This window comes from Gadus morhua, chromosome 1 (genome assembly GCF_902167405.1).
Source record: "Gadus morhua chromosome 1, gadMor3.0, whole genome shotgun sequence".
Taxonomy (NCBI): Eukaryota; Metazoa; Chordata; class Actinopteri; order Gadiformes; family Gadidae; genus Gadus; species Gadus morhua.
Genome location: NC_044048.1, coordinates 28,620,355 through 28,639,924, shown reverse-complemented (window position 1 = coordinate 28,639,924; position 19,570 = coordinate 28,620,355). Strand labels below are relative to the sequence as shown.

Genomic DNA, 19,570 nt, shown 5'->3' with positions numbered 1-19,570 from the left:
ACAGCCCTCGCTTGCTCCACTTGATCACAAACAATAGTATGTTACTACCAATGTTTGACTGACACATGAAAGAAGGCCATTTAATGCTAATCCCAGCGCCCCAAATGCTTCCTTATCAACTCAAGAACAGCAGTAAAACAAAAATACAGGAATTACACTTAAAAAACAAAATCCAAAATGTAAATAAGATATCCTCATTGAAATACAGTCCAGTAAATTGGCAGATATTTTCATTATAGGTTTTGCATCTGTTATTTTACATTTTATTCCCTAAATGATTACGGTCAAAAGCCTTAAAAAAAAGTGATGTTACTAAAAGTTTAGCAGAAAAACAACAACAAAAGATACTTTCCTGGGTGAAATATGTACGTGTCATCGTTTACAAAATAGTGTGTAACGTTAGTAACGTTGTAAAAAAATATATCATAAAGAAAATATCGTCTTCCTTGGTGGTCGCCCGAGAGAGGTGGAGCTTGGACCGAAGCCAACGTTACCCATCACATCCCAGGACGCCTCACAGCACACCTCACACTTTATTAACACCTCGCTTGTCTTCGCTCTGTGAGCCACATATAGAAGAATAATGTGAGGCTTGATCAAATAAGGATGATAAACACACCACACCTCTTCTCCTGTGAAAGCTGGCATCAGGAAGGATTCAGACTGGTGTATTTCCTCCCCTAGTTTCTGAGTTTGAACCATCAGATTCACTTTCATGTTGATCCAGAATTTCTCGAACTGCGTTTCTTTGTCTCCTGTAATGTCATTCCCCTTCAATAGTGAATCACGGTCGATAGGAAACATGGGTCTAACAGCGATATTAAAGAATCCTGTTACGATCTTTGGGCAGTGTTTGGACTGGACCCATCTCAATGTCTAGCTGTCCAGTACCAGACCGGTAGGCGAGGGCATCCAGACTCTGGTCATCATCATGACCATCCATAGTTACATCAGGGGTACTTGTTCTTGAAGTGTGTTCTTGTTGGTCCCCGGTTGGTGCAGGAGATTCACTGGACATTAGTGGTGTAGTTTCTGGAAGAGAAGGCAGCAGAGAGTCAGGACATACAGCCAGCCTCCACATGCAGCAACACTCACTGAAGACTGAAGCCCAGTGGAGCAGCTCTGCAGCTGGGTACTCTCAGGTGGAGATCACAACCAGACACAGTACCACCACCCCACACAACCAGGACTCAAACACAAACACCCAACACAAGTAGAGACTCAACCAGACACACAACCACCCCCTAAAACCAGTAACACAACCAACCCACACAACCACACACAAAAAACAAGACACACACAATGAGCAGGATTATAGATAACTGTGTTCAATTGCACAAGTGAAAAAAGGTCCAAAGGTCATCTTGGTTTAAATTATTTTTTGATGGGATTAAGTTGCACTAATATAGTCTTATATATTCTCTCGCATCTATTTGTGGACAAAACATTTCAGAGTTACAGGGTGAACTGATCGTGATATTTAATAGAATCTGGATTAGTTCATATTGTCATTAGTTATATAACTGAAGCTTTAACATAATTAACACAACTCACCTTCAGCAGGCTGTGTTTCACTGGAGGGAGCTGGAGGGATGGATGTCTCTAGACCTGCAGGCTGTGTTTCACTGGAGGGAGCTGGAGGGATGGATGTCTCTAGACCTGCAGGCTGTGTTTCACTGGAGGGAGCTGGAGGGATGGATGTCTCTAGACCTGCAGGCTGTGTTTCACTGGAGGGAGCTGGAGGGATGGATGTCTCTAGACCTGCAGGCTGTGTTTCACTGGAGGGAGCTGGAGGGATGGATGTCTCTAGACCTGCAGGCTGTGTTCAAACACACAGGTCATCCATACTGTTACACCACTGCATTAAGTCCTCTGTCATTCTACTACATATAAGGTAGCACTGTACAAATACACTTTATATCATTTGACTACGACCTACAATTAATTAGTAACAAGGTGTAACTGTAACATTCAACAATAATAATAACAATAATAATAATAACTACAATAGTAAAGACTAAATAGCAGTTTATTATTAATGACACAGAGACCACAAATAATGGGTTGAACGTACAAGCTCCGGAGAGAGGAGAGGTGTGGATGAGGGACCAGATGTCCCTTCTCCTGCAGCTCCACCTGGACGGTTATAGAGTAGATAAAGTTAGCCTAACATCACAAAGAAAAACAAGTAGCTGCTGCTGCAGAGCAGCTAGCTAGCCACCACAAATGAAGGCTTTCCTTTCCCCCTCCTCCTATTTTTTCCATTTTCTAAATTGCGCGCCTGAAGCCTGCCTCTCGCTCTCAACTTTGGCCGCTGTCCCAGGGTGGTAGCACTCATCAACAAAGACGATCAAACATAGATGTAACAAAATGTCCAACAACTTTGAAAAAGCTGTCAAAGTACATTTTCACAGTCAGAGCAGATCTCTCGGAGCAGCTCTGAGAGAGTTCTGTACTCTTGGTGTCCAGACGCTGTCCTGGTGTTTGGGGTCTCTGCACTTCAAATGAGTCTGGGGATTTTCAGCATCAAACAGTAACCCCCCCCCCCCCCACACCTTCAGTGGACAAAGTAGGCCACAAGATGAAAACCTGTAAGGGTAGCAAAGTGTATTAATTTCTTTTCTTTCTTTATTTGTTAATTTGTTACCTCAAGGCAGAACATGGGGAAGGGCGCCCGATGAATTGTATTATTCATAGTATTTTATTTTATCCTTTGAGGGCTGGGATGCCCCGGCGACCCTCTATAAGGCTGATGCCTTTAGCCCTGATGGTCTCAAGATTATATAAAGGGATTCTGTGGTGAAAGTGTGAGTCACCAATTACTTGTTTGTCTATTATTCAGTTAAAGAATGGCGGAAGTTCCTCCAAATTATTTTTAATTTGTAGACCAAATCAGAATGAAAAACCCAAGACCGCACGAAGTTGCTCCATTGATGTCGTCCTCAACTAGGAGGCGTTGGGAGTTTCCCTCGGAGGTTCTGTCCAACAGATGAGCGACCAGCCCGACCACGAGGCGTTGGTTTACAACACGGTCGGCCTATCAGAGTCCAGTGTGAACGCTGACCGAACCAAATGAAAATGAAACAAAGCCTCACCTTCACCCTGAATCGGACCGAGTCTACGAACTAAAGGAGTGAAAGCGCCATTTCTACCCTTTGTCCCTGCTCTGTGTTGTCATGACGACTCAGTGAGCTACGTTATAAACGCCACTGAGCTGACGTTATGCTGGCCACATCGCCCCAGCTATGAGAGTAGTGTCTTATATACATGGATAGCTCCATTCTATAATCTAATATCTAGATGATGTTGTTCAGTAGGTCTGCCACTCTGGTCCCTCTGCTAGGTAGGCTCTGACTCTCTGGTACAATTAGATTAAATGTTTTGAATCACAGCGATATCATTTGACTTGGTGGGAGTCAGTAACCCTTGCAAATCACTGGATATTAATAAATGATCTGTGACTCATTTACAAAGTGAAACATGTGGAATAAGAACTTACCAACAAACGCCATCTCAAGATCCTCTGTATCCTTATAAATTAAATAAAAATGTAAATAAAATATCGACATTGGGTTCATTACAAGGTCATCATCTAATGACTCCACCACTGCCAGCTAGGGTCACACATATTATTGTGTTCTGTATCAAACCAGTAATAACACTTACCTTCAGAAGTCGATGAATAAATCCTATATAGTGATAAACAATACAGTAACATGTCAGGACAGCAGCCAATATCATTCAGCATAATCATAATCAGCATAATCATAATACTTGTTAGTTTATTGTAACCATGATACATGTTAGTTTAATGTGACCATGATACATGTTAGTTTAATGTAACATGATACACGTTAGTTTAATGTAATGTGATAAATGTTAGGTTAATGTAACCATGATACATGCTAAGAGTTGAATGTCACCATGATACATGTTAGTTTAATGTAAAGCTTACCTCCCAGGACTATGATTGATATTATAAAAGGTATGCATCCTATTATTATGAACTGCTCAAATATATTCTATCTAGGTTATCTGTTACTCATTCACAAAGTGAAACATGTGAAAAAAGAACTTACCATTTAACTTCCACTTCTGTTTCGGTGTTAACATTTTCTATAAAATAAAAATGTGAATAAAATATCAACATTGGGTTAATTACAAGGTCATCATCTAATAACTCCACCACTGCCAGCTAGGGTCACACATATTATTGTGTTCTGTATCAAACCAGTAATAACACTTACGTCATGAAGTTGATCAATCAATTCTATATAGAGATAAACAATACAGTAACATGTCAGGCAGCAGCCAATATCATTCAGCATAACCATGATACATGTGAGATGAATGTAACAATGATACATGTCAGTTGAATGTAAACATGATACAAGTTAACCCTTACCTCCCAGGAATATGATTGATGTTATGAAACATATGCATCCTATTATTATGAACTGCTCCATATATTCTAATCATGTAGAATCAGTTGAACCAGTTCCTGGTTTCCACTCTGAATTAGCCTCTACACAGAAGAACATCTTGACAGACTGAATACGTGTAGGGAGACGGCTGCCATTATCGTGGTCAAACAAGGACAGTAGTCTTTCTACTCTTAGACCCAGCTCTGTGTTGTCATGACGACTCAGTGAGCTACGTTATAAACGCCACTGAGCTGATGTTATGCTGGCCGCATCGTCCAAGCTGTGAGGTAGTGACCTATATGTAAGGGATAATGTATAGAACGCCGGTCATTATCGAGAAAATAAGCCCCGACAGGGCGAACAGTACACCGACGCGCAGGGTAGATGTCTTGCTTCGCCCTGAAGGGGCTTATTTTCGATAATGACCGGCGACTTTCTATAAATTATCCCGCTTATTACACAACTACTTGGCAAAACGAAAAACTAACCTCACACGGTGTGTTTTTACAATTTATTTGTTACCAGTATTCGTAGTGTTGATCAGCAGAGAAAGAGTCTGCCACAGACGTTGTCGTCGCTTAGAAACCGAGAACGCTGGGGTTGATAAGTTATCGGACTATTTGCGGAGTGATACGACAGACGTGAATTGGAGGCAAATAAATCCACTTTCCTTTGCAGCGGTCATTATATTGTAGCGCTGGGGCGATGTTTGTTGTATTGTTTAAACCACTGCTATTGGTTGCTGATGTTTTCCCATCATCCTTTGCTTTAAAGAGGATTGAGAGTCCAACGGTGGGAAAGACGGCTAGTGATTTTGGTTAGTCAATGTCAGGTTCTTGGTTAAGTCTTGGTGTACTCTTGGAGCGATAAAATAAAGTCACTGAAAGAAAATCACGCCTCTGCTATTGACATTCGGCACAATATGCTTATTGTGCCGAATGTCAAAAATAATTGTCAAAAAATAATTGGCCGCCAGAAGTCGGGAAGGCCCATGCAAGTGAACTGAGCGTTCCACAGCATTGAGAAGAGCTGTATAATAAACATGGATAGCTCCATTCTATAATCTAATATCTAGATGATGTTGTTCAGTAGGTCTGCCACTCTGGTCCCTCTGCTAGGTAGGCTCTGACTCTCTGGTACAATTAGATTAAATGTTTTGAATCACAGCGATATCATTAGACCTGGTCTGAGTCAGTAACCCTTACAAATCACTGGATATTAATAAATGATCTGTTACTCATTTACAAAGTGAAACATGTGGAATAAGAACTTACCAGTTAACCTCCTGTTCAGGTCCTTTGTTTCCTTTTTCAATAAAATATAAGCGTAAATAAAATATCAACATTGGGTTCATTACAAGGCCATCATCTAATAACTCCAACACTGCCAGCTAGGGTCAAAGATATTATTATGTTCTGTATCGAACCAGTAATAGCACTTACCATATGAAGTTGTGTGTACATCCGTTCTATACAGAGATAAACAATACATAAACATGTCAGGACAGCAGTCACTATCATTCGGCATAACCAAGATAGATGTTTGTTTAATGAAAAAAAACATTAACCATGATAAATGTTAAAAGTTTAATGTAACCATATTACATGTTAGATTAATGTAACATGAAACATGTTAAAGTTTAAATCTAACCATGAATCATGTTAGACTTTAATGTAACCCATACCTAATGTAACTTGTAACATCAAGCATCACTCATCCACAAAATAATAGACGTAACAAAATGCCCAACATCGTTGAGAAAGCTTTGAAGGTCCTTTTTAACAGTTTGAAGTTTAAAGTTGAAGTTCACACCCAGACAACAAGCCCACCAGCGCTCTGAGCGGCCATCAGAGCGGCTCTCAGAGCGGCTCTCTCTGAGCGGCTCTCTCGGAGCGGCTCTCTCGGAGCGGCTCTCTCGGAGCGGCTCTCTCGGAGCGGCTCTCTCGGAGCGGCTCTCAGAGCGCCGCTCTGAGAGAGCCGCTCTGAGAGCCGCTCTGAGAGCCGCTCTGAGAGAGCCGATCCGAGAGTCGCTCTGAGAGAGCGGCTCTCTCAGAGTGGCTCTCGGAGCACTCTGCCGTGGGGGTTCTGAAGCGTCATCTTCTGGACCAAAGCGGTTCTGTACTCTTGGTGTACAGACGCTGTCCTGGTGCTTAGGGTCTTTAACATCAAACGGTAACCCCCCCCCCCTTTTAAGTGAGCAAAGTAGGCTGCAAGATGAAAACCAGTGAGGGCAGCAAAGTGTATTAATTTTATCTACTCTAGTTTGGTCCCAACAAATAAACTGCGGTCTGCTTGAAAACGGGGTTCTATGTCCGCTTCCAAGTGAACTCAGGTTTGGTTTGCTTTAGGTTTTTAACGCGATCAGACCCATCAATAACATGCTTGATGTTGTGTTAGTGTGTAGGCACTGTGGTTTCTGTATGAACTGTGTTAACACCTTGTGTTGAAAAAAGGACATAGTCACATGTAAAAATTTGCTCAGCTCGGCCGTGGACGTTTCAATTAATTTGCCATAAAGGATAGAATTTGGGTGCACTCCAAATTCAGGGGCGGCTGGCTTGACCGCAGTCAACCATAGGAAGCGAACTGACACACAATGCCTTGTGGTGGAATATGCACTTTTTCAACAGACAGGAAATAATAAAAGGCCTAATCAGCCAGGTGTACGTGAACTTTTTTTCAGTTATCGAGATATGGCCTGAAGATTATGTTAAGAAATGTTGTGCTCATAGAATTGTGTGTCATCGATTACTTGTTTGAAAATACTCCGTTAAGGAATGGTGGATGTTCCTCCAAAAAAAAATTAATTTGTGGGGACACCATCGCATAATGAAAAACCCACTACCGCACAAAGTTTCTCCATTGATGTTGTCCTCAACTAGGAGGCGTTGTGAGTTTCCCTCGGAGGTTCTGTCCAACAGACGAGCGACCCGCCGACCGCGAGGCGTTGGTTTACAATACGGTCGGCCTATCAGAGTCCAGTGTGAACGCTGACCGAACCAAATTAAAATGTAACAAAGCCTCACCTTCACCCTGAATCGGGCCGAGTCTACGAACTAAAGGAGTGAAAGCGCCATTCTACCCTTTGTCCCTGCTCTGTGTTATCATGCGAGCTACGTTATGAACGCCACTGAGCTGACGTTATGCTGGCCACATCGCCCCAGCTATGAGAGTAGTTTCTTATATACAAGGATAGCTCCATTGAATCACAGCGATATCATTTTACTTGGTGTGAGAGTCAGTAACCCTTGCAAATCACTTGATATTAATAAATGATCTGTGACTCATTTACAAAGTGAAACATGTGGAATAAGAACTTACCAGTCAACTGAGAATCCTGTTCCAGTTCTATCCTTTTCTAGAAGATAAAGATGTGATTAAAATATCAACATTGAGTTCATTACAAGGTCATCATCTAATAACTCGACCACTGCCAGCTAGCTTTACACATATTATTGTTTTCTGTATCAAACCAGTAACAACACTTACCTCCACAAATAGAGAACGTAATCCTATTTAGAAATAAACAACACAGTTACATGTCAGGACAGCAGTCAATATCATTCAGCATAACCCTGATACATGTTAGTTAAATCTAACCACGATACATCTCAGAGTTAAATGTAATATAATAAATGTTGATACATGATACATGATAGAGTTTAACGTAACGCTTACTTCCCAGAACTATGATTGATATATTGAAAGATATGCATCCTATTATTATGAACTGCTCAATATATTCTAAGTTATCTGTTACTCATTTACAAAGTGAAGCGTGTGGAATAAGAACTTACTCCGCAACTTCTTCTTCTGTTCAGTTGTTGTTTTTTTCTATAAAATAAAAATGTAAATAAAAAATAAACATTTGGTTCATTCATTCCAAGGTCATCATCTAATAACTCCACCACTGCCAGCTAGGGTCACACATATTATTGTGTTCTGTATCAATCCAGTAACAACACTTACCTTCAGAAGTTGAGAATATAAATCTATTTAGAGATAAAAAATACAGTTAGTCAGGACAGCAGTCACTATCATTAGTTAGTTTAATGTAACTATGATACATGTTAAAGTTTAATCTAACATGATACATGTCAAGAGTTTAATATTATCATGATACATGTTAGTTTAATGTAACCATGATGCATGTTAGTTTAATGTAACATGATAAATGTTAGTTTAAAGGTCCCATGGCATAAAAATCTCATATCTGAGGTTAATATGAGTTCCCCTAGCCTGCCTATGGTCCCCCAGTGGCTAAAACTTGCGTTTGCTGTAAAACGAGCCCTAGGTTTCCTGCTCGCCTTTGAAAAAATGGAAGCTCAGGCGCGCTGATTTGGAAAGTGGCCCCATATCTCGTCATAAGTGGCCAAGTTACCTCTCCTTTCTCTGCCCTGCCTGCCCAGAGAATTTGGGCCGCCAATGAGGCAATGAGCTACGAACCTGCGAGCGCCACATGTGTGTGTGTGTGTGTTAATACACACAATGTAACGCAAGTGTTGTACACTTCTTTGTTATTTTGATAACCACTCTGCTGTTGGTGTTATGGCGCATAACACGTCGGTTCTTTGACGTCTCTGGCATTTCTACAATGAGACTGTAGTTGGGGTTATCTCAGCCATGGTTGAGAAGGAATTGGGGGAAAAGAACTTTGGCTTTGACTCCCTAAAGTACATGAACTAGGAACACTAATGAACACTAATGTACACTGTAGTATGTAGTAACCCTTGAAAATCACTGGATATTACTAAATGATCTGTTACTCATTTACAAACTGAAGCATGTGGAATACGAACTTACTGTAACACTCCCTCTCCAGTTCCGGTGTTTCCTTTTTCAATAAAAAAAAAAAAGTGAGTAAAATATGAATATTGGGTTCATTACAAGGTCATCATCAGTGGTGGATTAAGGTGGTCATCGGCCCCTAAGCTACTATTTTTGCGAGGCCCCATTACTGATCACGCAGAAAAAACTAAATTGAATGCCATGCGTAAAAGCGTCCTAAGAATATTGTATTGGCACACACACAATCGGGGAGCACTGGCACACACACACACACATTGAGACGGCCTTCACTAAACAGGAAAGATACAGAAACAAATGTGAATTTCCAAATGCTGCCGCAAAGACATATTTCTGTGGAACGACCGACCGACCGACCGACAGAGAACTCCTTAATGAGGCTGGCACAATCAAATTTGTGCAAAATATCGCTTTCAATGGTCAGATCAGAGACGGGTGATTCAGTCTGTTTTGGCCCATCGTGGATCTCAGTTCGTCTTTATCTAGCGCCAATTTTGAGAAAGAGCGCCCCCTGCTGGCATTGGCCACAGGCAAAGTCATGAATATTCACGTCTTTTTCAGACGTTTTGCCTCTTTGCTGTCCAGCAGACGTGACGTATTCCTTTACAACCAAACTGACTTTATGAACCTGGTCACATGGCATGGGCCACACATCTAGCCAATCAGCTGCTTCACTTTTTAATGGTTCTAGTTATGCGCCAATAGGAGTCAAGTCTTTTTTTTATTATAAATAAAATTGAAAATAGTCTGGCCAATCCAGGGCCCCTTGCACACCTGGGCCCCTAGGCTCAGCCGAGGCTAGCCTGGGTGTTAATCCACCTCTGGTCATCATCTAATAACTCCACCACTGCCAGCTAGGTTCACACATATTATTGTGTCCTGTATCAAACCAGTAATAACACTTACCATCTTAGGTATTAGTTTTTCAAAATCTATAGAGAGAAACAACACATCAACATGTCAGGACAGCAGTCACATCATTCAGCATAACCCTGATACATGTTAGTTTAATGTAACATGATACATGTTAGTTTAATGTAACATGATACATGTTAGTTGACTGTTACTATGATACATGTTAATTGAATGTAACCATTATACATCTTAGTTTAATGTTACTATGATACATGTTAGTTGAATGTAACCATGATTCATGTTAGTTTAATGTAATACGATAGATGTAAGTTCAATGTAACCCTTACCTCCCAGGAGTATGGTTGATGAAACATATGCATCCTATCCTATTATTATGAACTGCTCCATATATTCTAATCATGTAGAATCAGTTGAACCAGTTCCTGGTTTCCACTCTGAATCAGCCTCTACACAGAAGAACATCTTGACAGACTGAATACGTGTAGGGAGACGGCTGCCATTATCGTGGTCAAACAAGGACTGGAGTCTTTCTACCCTTTGTCCCTGCTCTGTGTTGTCATGACGACTCAGTGAGCTACGTTATAAACGCCACTGAGCTGACGTTATGCTGGCCACATCGCCCCAGCTATGAGAGTAGTGTCTTATATACATGGATAGCTCCATTCTATAATCTAATATCTAGATGATGTTGTTCAGTAGGTCTGCCACTCTGGTCCCTCTGCTAGGTAGGCTCTGACTCTCTGGTACAATTAGATGAAATGTTTTGAATCACAGCGATGTCATTTGACTTGGTGTGAGTCCGTAACCCTTGCAAATGACTTGATATTAATAAATGATCTGTTACTCATTCACAAAGTGAAGCATGTGGAATAAGTACTTACCAACAAACAGTTGCAGTGTTTCCTTTTTCTACAAGCAAATAAAATATCAACATTGGGTTCATTACAAAGTCATCATCTAATAACTCCCCCACTGCCAGCTAGGGTCACACATATTATTGTGTTCTGTATCAAACCAGTAATAACACTTACCTCCTGATGTCTTTTATAAACCAATGAAATACACTGTTAGAACAGTGCCAGATTTGAAACTCTGCAAATGCGCTGGTGATATTGTTTGAACTTTGAAAACATGTTTGTGAAAAAAAATCATGTTTACAGATGTTTGAATTTTTGTTTGAATTTTTTTCAGGTTATAATCTCTTTTTTCAGTGTTGCAAAACCTTTTTTACAAGGTGTTGAGTTTTCAAACCCAGACTTACAAGCCTTTGAAACTTTTTTTTTCAGGTTTGAATTATGGCAGGAAACTGGCTCCATACAATGAGATGGCATGTGCACAATTCATTGCGGTAATAGGCGACACCTTAAATCAAAAGACAGCTCCGGACGTCGGAAACGCCACATACATGTCCTTCATGATTGATGGCGACACCGACGTCTCTACCAAAGAGTGTGTGATCCTCTACAGCCGCATTTTGCGCAAAGGGAGACCGGTCAACATTTTTAATTGTTTAATACTTTAAGCACAAAAAAAGTTATATTTTGCTTAATGGTTTAGTTCAAAATGTTCCATTTCAGCTCAGTGAAGCACTTTAAACACCTTATTTTTCTTTTTATTTATAATTGTGCTTCAAATAAAGACTGTTTAAAAATCATTCACATTATATGAAAGTTATGAACAGAGATATAAAGGTGACCTCATGGCGTCTGGAGCCCTGTGAAGTATTGATAAATGTAATGCATTTGTTAGCCCACCCAAAATCACTACCAGCCGTCACTGCTAATCATACCGTGTTTTTCCATGATGGTAAGGTTGCATTCTATCAAACTGTACAGTAAAATTCCAGAGACAGATATTGTATCAAAAGATCCAAAAAATAAAATTTAAATAAAGGTCAAATCTCCGTCAACGACTACTAATGACGTACTGTAACTGGGTCTTGAAGGGTTGTCGTCCCATTTTGTAGGGGTAGGGTTGAGGGTAGGGTTAAGGGGTAGGGGTAGGGTTAAGGGTTTGGGCCAAGGGGTGTGACGGTATTCGGCCTAACCCTAACCCCCCAGATAATTATGCATACCGGGCCTGATAAAAAGGTTGAGGAACCCTGATTACTCATTTACAAAGTAAAGCATGTGGAATAAGAACTTACCATTTAACGTCTTGTTCCATTTCTGTGTTTTCTTTTCAATTAAATAATAATGTAAATAAGATATCAACATTGGGTTCATTACAAGGTCATCATCTAATAAAACCACTGCCAGCTAGGGTCACACATATTATTGTGTTCTGTATCAAACCAGTGATAACACTTACCTTCAGACTTTTTCTATAATCCCGTTCTATATAGAGATAAACAATACATCAACATGTCAGGAGAGCAGTCACTATCATTCAGCATTACCATGATACATGTTAACTTAATGTTATCTTAATACATGTTAAGAGTTGAATGTAACCATGAAACATGTTGAAGTTTAATGTAACATGATAAATGTTAGTTTAATCGAACCATGAAACATGTTAATGTAACCTATACCTTATGTAACGTGTAACATCAAGCACCGCTCACCAACAGAAGAAAAGACGTAACAAAATCCCCAACATTGTTGAGAAAGCTTTGAAGGTCCTTTTTTACAGTTTGAAGTTTAAATGGCACAGCTGCACACCAAGATAACAAGCCCACCAGCGCTCAGAGAGCGGCTCTCTCAGAGCGGCTCTCTCGGAGCGGCTCTCTCAGAGCGGCTCTCTCAGAGCGGCTCTCTCTGAGCGGCTCTCTCAGAGCGGCTCTCAGAGCGGCTCTCTCGGAGCGGCTCTCGGAGCGGCTCTCTCAGAGCGCCTCTCTCAGAGCGGCTCTCTGAGCGGCTCTCTCGGAGTGGCTCTCTCGGAGCGGCTCTCTGAGCGGCTCTGAGCGGCTCTCAGAGCGGCTCTCGGAGCGGCTCTTGGAGCGGCTCTCAGAGCGGCTCTCGGAGCGCTCTCCCGTGGGGGTTCTGAAGCGTCCTCGTGGACCAAAGCGGTTCTGTTCTCTTGGTGTACAGACGCTGTCCTGGTGCTTGGGGTCTCTGTATTTTAAATGAGTCTGGGGGTTTCTGTGATTCTACATTAAACAGACTAACTCTGATGTGGAAACTCAAATGTGGATATAGCATCAAACAGTAACCCATCCCCCCCCTTCAGTGAGCAAAGTAGACTGCAAGATAAAAACTAGTGAGGGCAGCAAACGGTATTACTTTTTTCTTTCTTTATTCTTTTCTCCTCTCTAGTTTGCACAGAACAATAAAACTGTGGTCTGCTTGAAAACGGGGTTCTATGTCCGCTTCCAAGTGAACTCTGATTGGTTTGCTTTAGGTTTTTAACGCGCTCAGACCCGTCTATAACATGCTTGATTTTTTGTCATTGTGTAGGCAGAGCGGTTTCTGTATAAACTGTTCAACTCGGTATCACGCGATTTCGTGCTAATGCGCGCAAACGTTAATCTATTGAATCGTGTCCCAGAGCACGATTGTCCGACTTTTTTCGTGCTACACAGAACGAAATGTAAACCAATGCATTCTGAATGGGAGCGTTTTTCAGACGAGAGAGTGTGCGCAGATAGTACAGTGCACCCTCTAGTTATATATATGTCAATATTTCTGATTTTTTAAGCAGACCTCCTCAAAAACTGAAACGAACGTGCTCCACAGAACGCGCGTTTCTCAGACAATTAAAGTGCTCCACAATACGAAACGAGAGAGAGAGAAAGAGAGAGAGGGAGAGAGAGAAGGAGAGAGAGGGAGGGAGAGAGAGAGAGAGAGAGGGAGGGAGAGAGAGAGAGAGAGAGAGAGAGAGAGAGAGGCTTTAGAAGGGGTGTGCGCAGATAGTACAGTGCACCCTCTAGTTATATGTATGATATATGTTATATAACAGACAATTAAAGTGCTCCACAATACGAAACGAGAGAGAGAGAGATGGGGAGAGAGAGGGAGAGAGAGAGAGAGAGAGAGAGAGAGAGAGAGAGAGAGAGAGAGAGAGAGAGAGAGAGAGAGAGAGAGAGAGAGAGAGAGAGAGAGAGAGAGAGAAATGTAAATCAATGCATTCTGAATGGGAGTGTTTCTCTGATGTGTCCATGCTACACAGTACGAAATGTACTCCAATGCATTTTGAATGGGAGCGTTTCTCCAATGTTTCCGTGCTACACAGAACGAAATGTAAACCAATGCATTTTGAATGGGAGCAATTTTCGGATGGGAGAGAGAGAGAGAGAGAGTGTTAGCAGACAGTACAGTGCACCCTCTAGTTATATATGTGTCAATATTTCCGATCTTTTAAGCAGACTATTTTCTATTGAATCGTGTTCCAGAGCACGATCGTCCGACATTATTCGTACTGCACACAACGAAATGTAAACCCATGCATTTTGGATTGGAGCGTTTCTCAGAATAGGTATATATATATACATAACATATATATTAGGGCTGTCAGTTAAACGCGTTATTAACGGCGTTAACACAAACCAATTTTAACGGCGTTAATTTTTTTATCGCGCGATTAACGCAAATTCATATTTTGAAAAAATAAATAAATATTTTTTTTTTTCTTTGGCTCAAAACAAAGAAGCAGTAGCCTGACTGCTATGTTCAAGACAGTATGTTTGTATGTTCATCGTTTAATTGCACTATAGGCTTTTTTTTCTTATCTTCCTGCTTTGATCAGTATATGCCAATGTTGTTATCAATAAAAAAACATTTGCACAAGGCATGCCGATGCACTCTAACGAAAGCTTAGGCACACGGCGAGTGAACTGCTCCATAGGATAAATTGCCGGCGAACCGCTCTATCGGAGCCTTCTCTCGGAGGGACGCTAAAGTGTGTTGCATAGCGACCATCGAGAATTCATATCGATATAACGAGAAAGGATGCAATGATAACGGCAAGAAAATAAAGGCTCCATGGTCCAAATAACTTAAATATAATTAAATGAAAGCGTGTAGCGAGGAAATGAGACGATCTAGTTGTGGTTTCTGCAGAGGATGAATTCTAACCGAAATCGGCCTATAACCTTTTTTTTTTTACATCGTTTTCAGAAGGGCGGCACAGTGCCCGCTCTATATCGCCTCCATATCGGTCTATTTCCCACAGTTTAGAATTGTAATTAATACGTCTCTTTTGTAATCAACATGACTTCATTGAAACGCATTGGCAACAAGCCGTTGCTAGAAATGTATCTAAATTAGTTGACAAGTGATCGATACTTGTCCATTAGACCTTCAACCAGGGTTGCATTTTGGGATTACCCTGTGAAAATTGTGGGTCCATGGGAAAAAGCCGACCCTAACCCTAACCCTATTCCTAACCCTAACCCTAGCCCTAACCCCAACACGAAACATCAACCCCACCACATGTCTTTCCACCACATTCTGAACCACTAGGTCGTGCAGGCTGTTCTTCTGAGTGGCTTTGTCCAAATAACAGTCCATTTGGGAAAACTTTTTTTCTCTAAGGGCTAAAGCTCCAAATCTCTGATACGTCGTTCTCGGGACCCCGGGAAATGTGCTTATATACATTTTGGCATCCCTAGCTATCTCGAAAAGGCTGAAAAGGGGGCGTGACCTCCAACAGCAGAGTAAATGTACATAAAATAGAGATTAGTTTCTAGTCCCCATTTTTTGTGGGATGGAGGTGTACATGTGTGGCTTAAGGTGTGTAGACACAGCTGGCCTGTGGCCAAGTTTTTGAAGTCTGGGGTCAAAAGGAGCCAGCACCACGCCGAATATGAGATAACAAAAAGTTAATGTGCATTTCTCTCATAACTTTTTGTCATTATTAAAGAGAGGCCTGATTCTCAGATATGCATGTTGGACTGTTAGGGTATAGGTCTGGGAAGAACTTCAGGCCAAAATCTTGCAAGCGAGCCGCTGGGTGAGGTGCAACGAGATGGAGCACTTGCTGAGGCATTTCCTGTAGGGCTGGAGCCACAGGTTGAAGCGTACGCGTCCTTTGAGACCCCCTTTGATATAAAAGAGACGGGGGGGGTTCTTGTGGACAGTAGGGGTGTACACTAGACATAAATAGGAAGCACACTCAGGAGAAGGAATGACCTCTCACACATATTTAATTAATTGTTTCAAATAACCCTGCCTCGTTAAATCAATGAGCTTGGTGTTTTGCTTTCAAGAATAGGTTATAGACTGTGTCTGAGTGACGTAACAAGCCACCAGACAAAGATTTAAAAAAAACGAGTAAAGTTAATTAAAAAAGTAACTTATTAATTACAAGTCTAAACTGCAGATAATAGAATAATTACATAATCAAATATAGGCTATATATTATATTTAAATATAAATATAAAATTATTTAGTAATAATATTATAAGTAGACCATGTAGCTTTTATTCAATTATCGTTATAACAATATCTATATAGAGCATGCACTGCGCACCCCGCCCCCCCTTCTGAAGTCGAAAAGAATCACCAGACCCTAACCTTAATCCTAATCCTCAGATTGAAATGCATCGGTTTAATATTGAATTAATTAAATATTAGAATATATATTATAAATAAATATAAAATTATTTAGTTATAATATTATAATCAGACATGTAGCTTTTATTCAATTATCTATAACAAGATCTGTAGCCATCTGCACTTCCACCAATGTGTAGGCCTAAGTGTGGTTCAGGTATGCCAGACAATACTAAAATATTCATAATATAAAAACGATGTAAAGAATAAGGTTATGGGCCGAATTTGGTTAGAATTCAGCCTCTGCCGGCCCAGAACTAGATCATCTCATTTCCTCGTTACACGCTTTTATTTAATTATGTTGAAGTTATTATGACAATGGAGCCTTTATTTTCTTTCTATTTTCCGTTATCATTACATCCTTTCTTGTTATATTGATATGAATTCTCGAAACACAGTGGAAAAGAGAGAGAGGGAGCCATAGAGAGGGACACTGTTGCACTGCGGAGCCAAGTAACTGATGGGCATATATACATATATACTATTATATATATACTATACTATATATATATATATATATATATATATATATATATATATATATATATATATATATATATATATTAGTGGTGGGCCGTTATCGGCGCTAACGGCTGCGTTAACGCAAAACTTTTATCGCGCGATAAAAAAAATATCGCCGTTAATCTATTTTCAAACACTTCCTTGTTCGGACCCATCACGTGACTGAACTAACCAATCAGAAGCTAGAATTTAGACTGAGGTAAACGTGAGGGAATCAGAGAGGCAGATTCAACAGAATATCCTGACTGTGTTAAATATGTAAACATGTAAATATGTAATAATTGTGTAACATAAATATGTAAATGATTAACTGACTAAAATTTTTAAGTACATTTCTAGCAAATTAACTCCAATATAAATTATATTAATTTATTCTACAACTTTCAAATATTTAACTTCTAAACCTTACATTATCATGTACACGGCTCTTCTCAATGCTGTAGACTGCTCCATTCACTTGCATATGGGCCTTCCCAACGTTCAGCTGTCAATTATTTTTGTTTATGCTCCGTTCACTTGCATGGGCACTTCACAGCTTCCGGCGGTGATTTATATTTGATACATCACCATTGCCCAGTATAATTCACCGCTGTCAAGGTAAACGAACAGATTTTTTTGCCGTTTTAATCTAGATTAATCTAGATTAATTTGGGAATTAATCTAGATTAAAAAAAAAAATCTATGCCCACCACTAATATATATATATATATAGTATACCTGTATATGCGTATATTCTGAAAAACGCTCCAATCCACAATGCATGGGTTTACATTTCGTTCTGTTCAGTACGAATAATGTCAGACAATCTGCTCTGGGACACGATTCAATAGATTACTTTCCGTGAGTGTGAGAACGAAAGGTTTTTGAGGAGGTCTGCTTAAAAATCAAAGTATCCCTAGTACACTACATTTACCCTTTGATGCAATTGATGTTTTGAGACATAGATAAGTAGAAGGTGCACTGTACAATCTGCGCACACCCCTTCTGTGGTCGAAGAAAATATCCCAATTGAAAGGCAATGGTTTAAATTTCGTTCTGTGTTGCAGAACGAAATAGTACACTAGATTTACCCTTTGATGCATTTATTGTTTTGACACGTTTCGTTCTGTGGATCATGATAATTGTCTGAGAAACGCGCGTTCTGTGGAGCACGTTCGTTTCAGTTTTTGAGGAGGTCTGCTTAAAAATTATGAAATATTGACATATATATAACTAGAGGGTGCACTGTACTGTCTGCGCACACTCTCTCTCTCTCTCTCTCGTCTGAAAAACGGAATGCATTGGTTTACATTTTGTCATGTGGAGCAAGGTTATTTTTATTTATTTTCAGTTTTTGAGGAGGTCTGCTTCAAAAATGCAAAAATGGAAATATTGACATGTATATAACTAGAGGGTGCACTGTACTATCTGCGCACACCCATTTTGAAGCCTGTCTCTCTCTCTCTCTCGCTCTCTCCCAAACGTGCTCTGGGACACGATTCAATAGATTAACGTTTGTGCGCATGAGCACGAAAACGCGTGATACCGGACGTAGTCAAATGTGAAAAGTCGCTTACTCTCCATGTCAGCTCGACCGTAACCATTTCAAATAATTTGCCATAAAGGATAGAAAATGGGTGCAGTCCAAATGTAACGGCGACCGGCTTGACCGCAGTCAACTATATCCCACCCACAAGACACAGAATGCCTTGTGGGTGGGATATGCACTTTTTCCACACAGAGGAAATATAAAAACTTTTTGCGATTAAAGTGAGTCAGAAGTGGTGCAATAAGGAGGGGAAAGCAGTCATATAGATATGGCCTGAAGAATATGTAAAGACATTTTGTGGCTCATAAAATTGTGTGTCATGGATTACTTGTTTTAATTACTCAGTTAAAGAGTGGTGGAAGCTCCGCCAAATGATTTTTAACTTGTAGGAACACTGAAGCAAAATGAAAAACTCAAGATCGCACAAAGTTTCTCCATTGATATTGTCCTCAACTAGGAGGCGTTGTGAGTTTCCCTCTGAGGTTCTGTCCAACAGACGAGCGACCCGCCGACCACGAGGCGTTGGTTTAAAATACGGTCGGCCTATCAGAGTCCAGTTTGAACGCTGACTGAACCAAATTAAAATGTAACAAAGCCTCACCTTTCACCCTGAATCGGACCGAGTCTACGAACTAAAGGAGTGAAACGCCCTTTCTACCCTTGGTCCTTGCTCTGTGTTGTCATGACGACTCAGTGAGCTACTTTATAAACGCCACTGAGCTGACGTTATGCTGGCCACATTGCCCCAGAAATGTTTTGAATCACAGCGATATCATCTGACTTGGTGTGAGTCAGCAACCCTTTCAAATCACTGGATATTAATAAATGATCTGTTACTCATTTACAAAGTGAAACACGTGGAATAAGAACTTACCAGTGAACTCCCAAACCAGGTCCATTGTTTCCACTTTCTATAAGAT

At 40.5% G+C, this 19,570-nt stretch overlaps 1 protein-coding gene across 2 annotated transcripts; it reads right to left on the bottom strand.

The window, feature by feature from the left end:
• Positions 1 to 598: 598 nt before the first annotated feature.
• On the bottom strand, positions 599 to 19,561 carry LOC115531128 (uncharacterized). 2 transcript variants are annotated; one of them, XM_030340234.1, is made up of 18 exons: positions 19,525 to 19,561; positions 12,417 to 12,442; positions 10,988 to 11,015; positions 10,137 to 10,162; positions 9,228 to 9,258; positions 8,394 to 8,416; positions 8,222 to 8,258; positions 7,914 to 7,936; positions 7,746 to 7,782; positions 5,867 to 5,892; positions 5,699 to 5,729; positions 4,248 to 4,270; positions 4,080 to 4,116; positions 3,667 to 3,689; positions 3,500 to 3,530; positions 2,075 to 2,136; positions 1,762 to 1,819; positions 599 to 1,032 (listed from the first exon to the last, which is right to left on the bottom strand). In XM_030340234.1, the coding sequence occupies exons 1-18, from the start codon at positions 19,547 to 19,549 to the stop codon at positions 821 to 823; spliced, it is 759 nt and encodes a 252-aa protein (XP_030196094.1). In that variant the 5' UTR covers positions 19,550 to 19,561; the 3' UTR covers positions 599 to 820. The 2 variants fall into 2 exon arrangements, 1 of the variants encoding a protein (XP_030196094.1); XR_003973851.1 differs by lacking the exons at positions 1,762 to 1,819; positions 2,075 to 2,136; positions 3,500 to 3,530; ... (12 more) ...; positions 12,417 to 12,442; positions 19,525 to 19,561 and adding an exon at positions 1,555 to 1,674 and having other exon boundaries at positions 967 to 1,032.
• Between the last annotated feature and the right edge of the window lie 9 nt (positions 19,562 to 19,570).